Genomic DNA, 13,430 nt, shown 5'->3' on the forward strand with positions numbered 1-13,430 from the left:
AAATGAAAACATGACTCATACTTCTTAAAAAATATTTATTATTGTTATAATTAGATAAGTATATAAATTTTTCCTTTAAAAAAATGTCGCAGTGCTTCAGTTTTTCAATGTCCAATGTAAAGCATTGGTCTTTTGATGTTCTGAGATCTGAAAGTTTATTTTTCTATATAGTGTAAAATGCTTATTTATAGAAAATAGACATTTTTATTTATTAATAGACAAGCACAATTATAGTAAAGTGGCTCATGACTTCTTGTTTGTTTTTAATCAGAGGGACGAGTCTTCATGGTTGGACCACATGTCACTTTAGATGAAATCCCTCGACTACACACAAGAAATTGCTCTATTGACATCGATCTCATTGGCATCGCCAATAACAACAATGGAACACGTATGTGAAGTTCTGTATGAATTAAAATGTGAATAAATATGTATTAAATACAAATGCAGCAGGGATGCTTGAAATCTTGCTCTACCCCTGATCAAACAAACCTAAACCAATTAAGGCCATATCCACATCTACATGGATTCTATAAAGAGAGTTTACCCTGGTGGACCTCTAATAAATAATGAACTAAGCCAAAGAAAAATTATTGAATGATTTCTCATGTGGTCAAACAGAAAAGCATTTGGCCTAACACTGCTCCAGAATGTGTGTGTCACATAAGGGTCTGGGACAACAGAGGTGAGGATCAACGTGCAGTTTATTGAAGAGCTTAGTCAGACAGGCAATGGTTAAAATAGGGGCAAACAGGAGCAAAAAGGAAATCAAATGGTCAGGTCAGGCGGCGAAACAACCAGAAGGATAAACAAAACAAAGGTCAAAAACATGGGAATACAAGACAAGGATAATGCTTACGTGATAGTTCAAAAAGAAACAAGACTCAGCAAAGTGTATAGGTGCATCCCAAATTGCAATCTTATGCTCTATTCGCACTGAAAACTCTAAAAAGTGCACTTCAAATATTTACATGACGCATTTATTCAACCGGTGATATGGTGTGGACTGTCTGACACTTCATGCACTCAACAGCCACTACTTCGCTCACGTAGCAGAAGGGGCCGAGCTTTCGGGCACTGATGTTGAATTACTTTATTTATTTTGGATTGAGACAACAAAATTTTCCTTTAAGAGTGATTATACAGCCTTCCGATGGTGAATGTGGTTATACGCGTGGCAGCTATTATTTGGTAGTCTGGTCATTTATTTTACTAATCTGTCGACCGTCAAACACGATCAGGGAAACGGTTTGAAATTCTCATGTTTCATTTGGGATGACACTACATTCATATATTATGCTGTTGAGTGTGTAAATGCAGAAGTACATAGTGTATACTGTGCTATTTGGGACACAGTTCACGTGTGGAAATTAATTCATCGTGAGGTTCAGGCTGTGTGTGAGTAATCAGAGGGAACCAGGAACTGTCTGTGAGGTGCATAATAATATTTGTACTCCAGTTCAGTGAAGATATATAGTTCTCCAGAGATCTGCACAGGCTAGATCGCTGGTGATCATGACAGTGTGGTAGCTTTTTTTCCAAAGATTGAAGATAAATTATACTTATTTTTTATAAAAAAAAAATACCAGTTTTTTTATATTTAGCTAAATAAATAAAAGCAAACTGACCTGACTAAGGCAGCACGGTGGCGCAATGGGGAGCCCAGATTATTAAAGGGACTAAGCTGAAAAGAAAATGAATGAATTAAATAAGAAAAAATATAGGCCTTAAAATTGCCTGTAAATAGGTTTTATATTATTTTAGTCTTTTTTTTTTTTTTTTTTTGCTCTTATGCAGTAGGTAAATAACAAAGTATTTGTTTTTTAATAGTTTCATTTCGAGGTATTTACATTTTGTGGGTGAGGGTTAGTCCTTTGAGAAACAGTGGTTTTAAAAATACCTATGTATGTGTGGACAAGGCCTAAGTAGGATCTGAAGGAGCACTTGGTAAATAAAGACAGGTGTGCTTGATCAAGGTTGCAGCTGATCTCTGCTGAAAGATAGATCTCCATGAACAGGATTGGGCATCCCTGCTTTACAGCTTTTTTTTGTTGTTGTTGTTTGCATTTATGCATCTAATTCTATCCCACAGGATCAGCTGCTGTGATTTTTTTGGGCTACAACACAATGGAGAATCTACTAAAGGCCGACTTCTTCAACGCAACAAATGATACAGTTAACACCATGATGTCCTCTGTGATCTCAGTGACTCTTCCCAAAACAACCAACACTGCACTCAGCAAACCAGTCAACTTCACCTTCAGACACATCAGAGTGAGAGACAGAAGTGTGTTTCTTAGCATCTGAAAACATCTAATATTAACTCATAATATTTTCTTGATGGTTCTTCTTTCAGGAGTTTGACCCCAGCGGTTCTTTTTCCTGTGTTTACTGGAATATCAGCAAGTGGATTGTAGATGGTTGTTCTGTGTTAAACACCAACAGAAGCTTCACTGTGTGTTCCTGTGTTCATCTGTCCACATTCGCTCTCATCATGCAAACCCGCAGTCATCCACCAGAGGTATGAGAACATGAGGGCTGAAGAGCAGTACAGATTTGAAAAAGCACAGGTTTTTAAAAAGGCTCAGCAACATTTACGTTTGTTGAAAAATCTGAGGAGTTTTAATAGTAAGAAGGACATTTTGATTGTTGCATACAAATCACTCATTTCGTTTACGTTCTTATTTTAATTTCTCTTTTTATTGGTTCATAGGCTTATAAGATTAGGCAAGCAGAAGACCAATAATAATAATAAAAAAATAATAGCTTTTGGGCTAATTTGGATACATTTACTTTCTTGAGGAATGTTAATTAATGTACACTGCCCCTTGTTGTGAAATAAATGAACAAAAAAAAAAAAACTAAATTAAACCTTACTATTGTAGCCATGTTTAACTCTCTCTCTCTTCTCTTTCTCCTCTCTCTCTCTCGCTCTTTCTCTCTCCTCTCTCTCTCAGTCTCTCTCTCTCTCTCTCTCTCTCTCTCTCTCTCTCTAAGAGCTGTAAATGTAGTGAGTAAAATAATTGCTGAGAGACAAATACCTTACTGTAGAGATTTTTTTTTAAGCCGAGAGGTTTCTGGACGCTGACTGGGTGCAGTTGCAAGCTGAGCTGAATTAATAAACAATGCTTTTAATGCACACACCTAATCCCACCCCTAACCCTACCCCTCACAGTGACGTCTCTGCATTGTTTCTGACAATACATGTCTGTGATATGCAGTGTCAGCTTGCAAATCCAAGTCCAAATACTATTGAAAAAGCCTCCATAATTGCAGAAGACTCTGCTACATAGTTCCTTTCTGTTACTCCAATCAGGTTAAATATATAAAGTCACTTAGATGAAAAAGGCCAAGCATAAGTTTTTTTTTTTTTTTTTTCTAACCGCCACTGTTGATTTTGAATAGGGTTTTAAAAATACATTTGTAAATGTTTTTTTTTGGTTGTTTTATATTTTATTTTATTTTTCTGTTGTACATGTATTGCTGTGTGTGAGTCTTTGCCTTAAGATAATTTTCTAACCCCATTTAGGATAGACAATAAGGTTTTGGAATTGAAATTAATTGAATTTGGCACTTGTGTTCTCTGACGTGTTTTCTCAGAGCGACTCTTTGCTGAATGTGCTGAATGTGGTGTGTGTGATCGTGGGGCTGCTGTTCTTCAGTTTGGCCTTGTTGACCTTTACTCGTTGTCAGTGGAGTCCTGGAGTGAATAATGTGGCCCGAATCAACATCTGCATCAGTCTGCTGTTGGCTCACCTTCTGTTTCTGCTCACACAACAGTTCCTTAGCCTCATTCGCCGTCAAAAGGTGAGAATGAAGAAGAAACCCTTCAGCTCAGCAGAAACTTTAAAGTCTGTGTGAACCAAAAGATGCTGAGACTTTTATTTCAGTGTGTTGATATACTTCCAATTGAAACAAAATATTGGGAGGAGGGCTTTCATTTGCACATCCTTCCCTCATTGCAAACTAAAGGGGCATGGTTAAGGAGATACATATACAGTTAGGTTAAGTTATTGGATGCAGTCGTTGGGCTATATTTTAACGATCTAAAGCACATAGCGCAAAAGCATTAAGGGCATGTCCAAATCCACATTTGCTGTTTTAAGGACAGAAAAATATGCTCTGTGGCCTGGCGCATGGTCTGACAGGGTTGTGCTTGTTCTCTTAATGAGTTATGGGTGTGTTTTGAGCATAACATGTATTAAACCAATCAGAGTCTCATCTCACAATCACTTTAAGAGTCAATTGCATCGCCATTCCATGGCGCATTTGTTATTTACATGTGTGAGTGAATAATTATACAAATTAAGTTAAGCATAAAAGTTACAAGTTACAAAAAATGTACTCTTTTTTTTTTCTTTTTTTAAAGTAAAGTCAACTTGTGACTTTTAAGACAACAAAGTTACTCGCTTTTTTTAAGTTTAAAACATTTTTTAGGGTGTAGAATATGATTAGGGAATAAAGAATACTGTCTTGTAAAATAAAGTATTAATTTACCATTTACAAGTATGCAAGGTGATAAGCAATTTGCTAAAAGTGAAACGCAAATGACAGACTTTGTAAGTGGAAAAACTGCGAGAAAACGTGAAAAGTGAAACAATCCTTCTGCAGTGTGAGAATAAAGAATGAACCTCCTCCATTTGGCTTCTTTACTTTCTCTTTACTTTTACTCTTTACTCCCTATCCATTAGCTAGGGGTGTCAAAATTAATTGTTTCTATGGTGCACTGCGATGCAGACGCGGACAATTCGGTATCGATTCAGTAATAATCATAACCGGTTATAATGTACTGACGTCATTTATCTCATATGCGCTCTGTTGTGAGGGAGGTGAGCGCTGGTATTTACAACACTCAGCCAACTCAGGGCCGGCCTGTGGCATAGGCACCATAGGCAAATGCTAAGGGCACTGTACATCCAGGGGGGTGCCACAAATGAGCGTGCTTCAGTTGGTTTTGTTTTCGATTTTCCTGACACACATTCAGTTATAGACGGCAATAACTCAAAAACCTCTTACCCTAAAAGGATCTAAAGTGTGTTTCCTACAGAAAGACAAAGCTGGTTATGTTTCACAGCTGTCTTTCTTTTTTTCGCTCGACATTTATACAGACAACATGTTATAGCCTCCCCCCTAAAATATAACACTATATATGGAAAGCATCGTCAATGCACCGTGATGCACCAAAATATCAAATTGAACCGAATCGATGGCATGATAATCGTAACCGAACCGAACTGTGAGACCAGTATAGGTTCACACCTCTACCATTAGCCCACATCATTTTGTTTGTTAAGTGCAAATATTAGTTTTAAAACTATTTCTAAATTCAGTTCTAATTTCCAGCAAACAAATAAATGAACAATATTAACAAAGTGTGGTAAAAAAAAAAACGAGTTATATCCAAACTCACATCCTATTCTTATGCCCCTTATGGTGATGCAGACGTTTCCAAAACCCGACAGGTGGACAAATCTAAACTTGTTTTTATCAAAACAAATATAAATATGCATATAATAAACAATACTGCTAATAATAACATTATACAATTGCAAATTGTCATGAATAAACGGAAAAAGCCCCCCGGCATGACGAAGGCATAGATAGGCATTATATCCATGTAGAAAATAATAGTTTTTTTTTTTTTTTTTTCGTATGTAAAGATATTTGTGTATTGCTGTACGTCCTGTGTATTAAGCAATGTGTAAGCGCTTGGACCTGCATAAGTGCATAACTAACGCGCTCAGTGCTGGACATTAAAGCAGCCTTTGTTTGGTCAATGGTGCAGTCTTTTTCAATTCCTTAAAATAGCAATGCACCAACATTGCATTTAACACATCTCCTTTCTAGACCGGTACACCCATGAGTCTGCAAAGTGGAACAAATGGCCCGTTTCCACTGAGTGGTACGAAATGGTAGGGTTTGGCTCAGTACGCATTTGTGGCTGTTTCAACTGTCAAAGGGTACTTAAAAGCGAACCTTTTGGCACCCTTTTGAAAGGGTACCTAGCACAAGAAAAGGGTACCAAAAGGTGGAGCTACACGCACAGCTGATTGCTGATTGGTTACAGAGATTCGTCACTTGTGCGTGCGACAAAGACAAGAAACAACACAGGAAGCATCGCCATTTTTAAAAACACAGCAGAAACAATAGAACAAACAATGTCTGCGCACTGCAATCGACCCGGGAGGTGCAAACCTTCCAGGCCATAATAGGCGAAGAGAGAGTGCAATTGGAACTTGATGGCATGGTGAGAAATGAAAATGTTTTTCGAAGGGTTCCAGCGGACGGCCGTTCAGTTTTGTTTAGAATGCAAGAAGCTGCTATGTGTCTACCATCAAATATAAGGTCGTAACCACAGAAGTGGTGTGAACCGTAATAACTGGAAGTGGTTCGAAACCCTGGATACAATCTATGGACACAGACCAGCAAGTTTGAGGAGAAGCAACGGCATCGATACGGCCACCGCTCTGTTGGAGTCTTTGATGGACTCTTCTGGTAAGTTGATAAATCAAACAAAAGCTCTTAGGAATATTCACTTTCTATGTTTAACTTAAGAGCAAGCATATTATCTGTTGATTGTTTGCTAACCAGCCAGTTATCGCCCATTTTGTGTGTAATATTATTATAAAGCTAATTTGTAGTCCGCCTCGTTGGATAGGCTTTAAAACCAATAAGTACTTATTAAGTACTTTCTAGGGCCTCACGGTGGCGCATTGGGTAGCACAATTGCCTTACTGCAAAAAGTGCACTGGTTCGAGCCTCGGCTGTGTCAGTTGGCATTTCTGTGTGGAGTTTGCATGTTCTTCCCATGTAAGCATGGGTTTCCTCCGGGGGCTCCGGTTTCCCCCACAAGTCCAAAGACATGCGCTATGTTGTAAGAGCTGTGTGTGTGCCTGTATTATGAAATTAACATGATCATGTATCTATTCAGCTGAAGACCCTTGCAGCCTGCTGAAAAGCACAGATGGAATTGATGAGAGGTTGTCCGTGTGTACGACTGAGAGTTCCAGTTCGGCCTCCAGGACCTCAACACCGACACCTTTACAACCAGCTTCACCTCAAAATGAACGTCTTTGTGTACCATTTGGTAAGACTTAAAAACTATCCGTATAATCTTCCGTATATAACTGCACTAATAGTCACATTGCAAAGGTAAAACTGTTTTTTTTTTAACAGCCAACATTCCTGTCTTTTTTGCATTGAAGGCAAGAGGAAGGGTGAAAGGATGTTGCTGCAGCTCTGGCAGAATTACAGGCATCTAATGAAAGGCATCAGGAATAGCTGGAGAGGATGGAGGACTGCCTTGACCAGTGATTTGAAATGATGCTGGAGGATCCTGTGAGGCAAGACGACATGAGGCTGAATTACCTGGTCTACACATGGAGCAGACATCAAGCGTCAATCAGGCCTTCCTCAGCACACTCGGCCAGCTGGTGCAGGTGCTGAGTAGTAGCAGTAACCCAGCATGATTAACCAAAAACTGGACATTTGAGCACTGACTTAAAAATGGTTGATGCTATTTTTTTTACGCTTCATTGCACCACTCTCGTATTTTTGCACTACATATTATATTGAAACTTTGGCCCAATCCCAATTCTACCCCTTAGCTCTTCCCCTTACCCCTCGTTTTGTGCATTTCTGTGAAGAGGCAGGGGTGTCCCGATTCTCTATAGCCCTTCGAACAAAGATTTTTCAAGACCACACTCAAAACCAAGGGGGGTAAGAAAATTTCACAGGATACACCAGCCACAACGGCAGGAGTTACACCCGGAAAGAAGGAGATCCACAAATTAGTATTTTTCATGTTTTACCTTCATGCTTAAAAAAAAAACGCTAAAATAAAAAACGATAAATTGTGCGATATAAACTCCTGTATAGCAGACCCATAGCATTCTGACACTCGAATAGCCTGTCAGAAAAGTGGCTGAGAATGGGCTTTTTACAGTGTCTGCTATAATGTTAATGTTGTTTTTGGTGTGTTTACATAGATGAATATGGCATCTGTGTTAAATGCACAGTATTATGATTATATTGTCACATTTAATCTTTATAATAACATGATATCGTTGCCTTCAGTAATTTTTTGAAGATAAATACCAAAAAATAAAACAACTGGAATAACTACAGCAGTCGCGATTGTCTGATCTCGTATGAAGCAAGAGATTTTGATGACATGAGCAGGTGCTGTAGTGCTGTCCTTCCCCTACACATTTAGTTTTAAGGGCCAAGGGGAAGGGGTAGGGGTACAAAATTAGAATTGGGTTTGGGCCTTTTATTGGTATTGTTTTTATTCTATTCTATTTGTCTATTTTCATAATAAATCATTGTTACCATTATTCTTATGTCATGTGTTCCTCATCAACACCAAGCATACATGAAAATAGTTAATTTTCCTTAACAAAAACAAGCGATGTTTGATCTCTTTGCAAATGTCTTCATTGTTAACTTCAGAATGTACTTCAGTACAATCAATTACCATACCCAAATATCTGTACTCGCCATTCACGTGTTCAGTGTCCCTCTAATTATTGATAATAGGTAAAACAGTAATGGCATTTTGGTAATGGCTTTTCAAAAGTCTGTTATCATATCTTTGGTCTATGGAATATTTAAATTAGGACTTTAATTTGCACAGCAAAAAAAGATTCTCCTCATTTACCAGGAGACTCACAATGACCGTGTCATCTACAAATTTCAGTACAAACCTGTTGTCAAATATACTTCTACAATCATTAGTATCTGATATAAAAAAAAAGAGGGGAAAACATACCCCATAGGAGAATAAGTTGCTATGGAAATCTTCTATTTGATGTCAACAGAGAAGGACCAACACTCCAAATGCAGAAGCAAATGGTCAAACTTTGAAGATCAAAACAACTTTTTTTTGTTTTGTTTTTTCAGTGGATTAACTTGCATGAATTAATTATTCACCTTATGAATATCAATATGAGCTAGCAAAATAAACACTATAAAGTTTGATTTCATGCTGACTTTAATAAAAATCATCTCTCTTGTTCTTCAGGTGTTGTGCATGCTGATATCCGGCCTTCTGCACTTCCTCTTTCTCTCCGGGTTTGTGTGGATGTTCATTGAAGCTGTGCTGCTCTTTATCTGTGTAAAGAACCTCTCCCAGATCAGCTCTCAAATGAAGAATGTGCTTCGCAATAAATTGCTGTGTGTGATTGGATATGCAGTTGCTCTGGTTGTGGTGAGCATTTCTGCTGCAGTGGTTCCCAACGGCTACGGCAGTGAAAAGTGAGTTTACTTCGACTGATTTAATTCCCAACATCTTCATCATCCATGTTTGTGTTCAGTGTTCATTTGACTGCATCCTTCTCCAAACAGATGCTGGATTCAAATGCATAAAGGCTTCATCTGGAGTTTTTTGGGACCTGTTACCATCATAATAGCTGTAAACCTCTTTATTTTTGTAACATGACTTTTATTTATAAGGAAAACAATGTGATTAATACAGTTTTGTTTTACTCTGCAGTTAAACGTAATACTCTTCATCAGCATCGGGTTCAGTTTAAAGTCAGCCTTCAAAAAACTGAACGCTGACGTTTCACAGCTGAATCAAACCAAGTAACAAACATTATGATTTGATCATTCTATAGTTAATATGATGTGGACAATATATATTAACTCTTGATTCCTCTGTAGGATTGTAATGTTTAAAACCCTGGCTCAGTTTGTGGTTCTCGGTTGCTCCTGGATTCTGGGTTTCTTCACTAATAGCAGTAAAGTGCTGGAGATCCTATTTCTGATCTTGAACTCCCAGCAGGGAACCTTCATCTTCCTCATCTACTGCGTCCTCAATAAAGGGGTCAGAAATCACTCTCACAACAGAGTTATCTCTCACATTATATTAAACCTATGCCAGGTAGCACAAGTATGTCTGCAAGATGAATTTTAAGGATAATTTGGTCTGGATATCTGCTGTGCTCAAATGGCTAATAAACATCTGTAAAAGGTCTCCTGTGTAAATATTAAAAATTCAAAATGTCTTTTGCAGATGAGCAAGTACTCTGATAAGTCTTTCAGAATAATAAATAATATAGGTAACACTTTACAATAAGGTTCATTGGTTAATGCATTTACTAAAATGAAATAATCATGAACAACACACATTTATTAATCATAATCGAACATTTACTAATGCATTATTAACAACCAAGTCCATGCTTGTTAACATTAGTTAATGCACCATGAGTTAACATGAACTAACAATGAACTACTGTATTTTCATTAACTAACATTAACTAATATGAACAAATACGGTGTTAAATGCATTGTTCATTGTTTGATCATGTTAGTAAATGCATTAATTAAGATTAACTAATGAACCTTATTGTAAAGTGTGACCATAATATATAAATATGTTAAGCCAGAGGTTTAAATAATCTTATTTATTTACTCAATGACAGTATGAATATTTCAATTTTTAAAGACGTTCTAAACATATATTTAATGTAAAAAAAAAAAAGAAATGGGCATCAAATAGACATTTTGCTTATGAGCAAATGCTCTGTTCAATACATCTTCTGGATATAAAAACAAACATCAAATAGACATTTCCATGTTGTACATGTGCTATCAGGGATTTTGCTATTTTGCCGTGTTTGTAAATTTATCTACAGAAAGTAATCAGTTGAAAAATAAAACATGAGTATGTTTAGCTAGAGGTTTAAATAATCTCTCGTTTTTTTCCAGATCAGGCAAGAGTACAGGAAGCTCTTCACATCTCTTTACTCTGGACTAAAACCCAAGAACTTCAACTGGTCCTCAGAAAACACTGAGGACAGTACAATTCACGGTCTGCAAATGAAGTGACGTTCTATCATTATTTGCATATTAAGCGTGACAGCTATGACTTTCCCTATATAGCATTTTTTAACACATATAATATATTGTTGATTTTATAGAAAGCATTGTTGTGATATCAAATCATCTTATTGAATCAAATTTTTTTCTTAAAAACATCAAAAATAGCCCATATCTTAACATAGCATCACACAATCCAAACTTTGCTATTGACTTATGGAAAAAAAAATACAGTGTTTTTTATAATATATACTTTCTTTCTTTTTTTTCCTTTTTTGCTGTAACAACAGTTTTTAAATGTTCTGGATTGTAGAATTATTTAAACAGAATTATACTGAAAATGACTTTGCTTTGGCTACATATATATATATATATATATATATATATATATATATATATATATATATATATATATATATATATATATGTGTGTGTGTGTGTGTGTGTGTGTGTGTGTGTGTGGCTATATATGTAACTCTTTCTCTTACTGTAAATTTAAAGCAGTTTTTAAAATTATAGAAAATTTTTAATATTGATGAAACTTGTATGACTGCTTTGTCGCAAGTATCCCAAACCCTGTCCAGGCCCTATTACATTGTACATGCAAACAGTATTACTTAATTTCAACATGAAAAATAAGTATGTGACTAACATAAAGCATAAAGTCTCTTTTCATAACCAATAGTATTGCTGCGTTTTCATCCAGGTTCAGTTCTTTATTGCTAAAGAAAGTTACATTTTAATTTAATATATATATATATATGTGTGTGTGTGTGTGTGTGTGTGTGTGTGTGTGTGTCATCGCATGTTTTCATAACCCTGAGCAAAGAAGCTGAAGGAAAGTAAAAGCGATAAACTTATGAAATCCATTTTCATAAGCCGTATGTTGCAATCAGGTGTAAGATGAAGGTGCAAAAAAGTGTTTTTCACACCGCTGCCTTTGAAGAAACTTTGGTAACGCTTTGGATTTCAACCCGCAAAGTTCTGTGTAAGTGCAGTGAGATAACAGCACACTTTTCTATAGTATAGTATAAGTATAAAGATCCTATGCGTAGGTGTGAGGGAACAAACTGTAATGGTTGGGTAATAAGGGGGTAACAACAAGATATGCAACATGCATCCTGTGTCTCTGAAGACTGGAGGAATGAAGCTAAAAATTCATCTTTAAAATAACTGGAATAAATGATTAAATTAAGTTCTAAACTACTTTTGAACAGTTATTTTATAGTACAATAACATTTTACGATTTTACAGTTTCTACTGTATTTGTGATTAAATAAATGCAGCCTTAGTGACCAGGATAAGCTTATTTTAAAATATTTACAAATCCTATTGACCCTAAAATTTTGACCAATATATATATGGGGGAAAAGGGGTGTCTCTGGGGCCCCCCTAAATGTATGGGCCCTTTGAATATACGCTAATAAGAAGCTACAGTATATTTGTAAGTGGCATTCAGGAGAGTGAGTAACATATAAAGTAATGTGCTATCATTACAATGTATGTAAACACTTAGAAGAAGTTGCATCTATGAAGTGACATCTCTGGTGTGAAAACAGTTGCTTATGTAGACCTGAGCTAGCAGGATTTAGACCCGAGAATAACAGGACCACCTAAACATATACTTGACTTTAAAGTAAAAACTTTTCAAGGATGGCCAGTATAGTTGAAACAAGAACACCAAGAGGTGGGACAGAGAAACTATAAAATGTGCACAGAACACAAAATACATCAGAAATGTCCAGGAGAGACTTCAAATTGCTCTGAGGTCTGCTCTGCACTTTCACAGCTTTATTATGTTGAATAAAGTCAATTTTCTGGTATCCAAAACTGGTCTAATCATGATCGTTGATTAATGAAAAGGCCGGTAACTACGACACTAATTGTTTTGAAGCTTCTGAATTGGTGCAGACTTCAGAATTGTTTACATGCTGGATTACACCAGAGCATAGAGAAAGCCACCAGTATTTGTTAGCAATGATTTAGAGTGTGGCATTGATACCAGGATGACCTGTGCTGGGAAGGTTGTGGGTTAGCTGACAAATTCTGTCTTGCAGATTGGTTGGTACATACCGATGTGGCTACTAAGAACACACATTTCTTCAAGCGCAGTATCGCACTGTGCTGCAGCAGCAAAGGCTGCCTTTTTATTTAAAAAGAAAAACACTTGTACTTCACACAATATCCACCAGGTAGCACAAGGAACAACCGCTTTTCCATTGTCGGGCCAGTGCGAGCCTAAAGTCCCAATTTCCATCTTTGTAATAATTTAATATAAAGGGGGAAAAGAAACATAGCTACTGGTCAGTTTAAGGTATTCCGTAAAACACATTAAAGGTATTTTTGTTTAATAAAAGGTTAGGTTTCCCTTTTAAATTTAAAGGTACTCCATAAAATAATAAGGTAGTTTTAATTTAATAAGTGATGTTTCTTTGCTGCGCCCTGCTTGATGTTTTAATAATGCATAATAATCTTTACACCACAATAAAGAGACATAGCAGCCAGTAAGTTTCAGTTGTCGAGTTTTTGTCAAGTTTAAATGATGTGTTTGTGCACGTTTAGATGCATGTATTTGTGTGTGAGAAACCAAGTGAAAGAGCGCTAGA

The 13,430-nt window shown here is 36.6% G+C and overlaps 1 protein-coding gene across 2 annotated transcripts in view; it reads left to right on the top strand.

Moving 5' to 3' along the window:
- The window catches only part of adgre14 (adhesion G protein-coupled receptor E14), a 53,791-nt gene extending 42,291 nt beyond the window's left edge, over nucleotides 1-11,500 (top strand). The window contains exons 8-16 of one of the 2 annotated variants that reach the window (XM_021474744.3): nucleotides 272-391; nucleotides 2,093-2,274; nucleotides 2,357-2,521; nucleotides 3,601-3,807; nucleotides 9,023-9,255; nucleotides 9,346-9,412; nucleotides 9,494-9,585; nucleotides 9,664-9,826; nucleotides 10,714-11,500. In XM_021474744.3, the coding sequence (XP_021330419.2) occupies nucleotides 272-391; nucleotides 2,093-2,274; nucleotides 2,357-2,521; nucleotides 3,601-3,807; nucleotides 9,023-9,255; nucleotides 9,346-9,412; nucleotides 9,494-9,585; nucleotides 9,664-9,826; nucleotides 10,714-10,833 (1,349 nt within the window). In that variant the 3' untranslated portion in view covers nucleotides 10,834-11,500. Of the gene's footprint in view, nucleotides 1-271; nucleotides 392-2,092; nucleotides 2,275-2,356; nucleotides 2,522-3,600; nucleotides 4,639-9,022; nucleotides 9,256-9,345; nucleotides 9,413-9,493; nucleotides 9,586-9,663; nucleotides 9,827-10,713 lie in introns of those variants that run through there. The other variant, XM_073945036.1, reaches the window with a different exon arrangement.
- Nucleotides 11,501-13,430: the final 1,930 nt, after the last annotated feature.

The sequence above is a fragment of the Danio rerio genome, chromosome 3 (genome assembly GCF_049306965.1).
Source record: "Danio rerio strain Tuebingen ecotype United States chromosome 3, GRCz12tu, whole genome shotgun sequence".
Taxonomy (NCBI): Eukaryota; Metazoa; Chordata; class Actinopteri; order Cypriniformes; family Danionidae; genus Danio; species Danio rerio.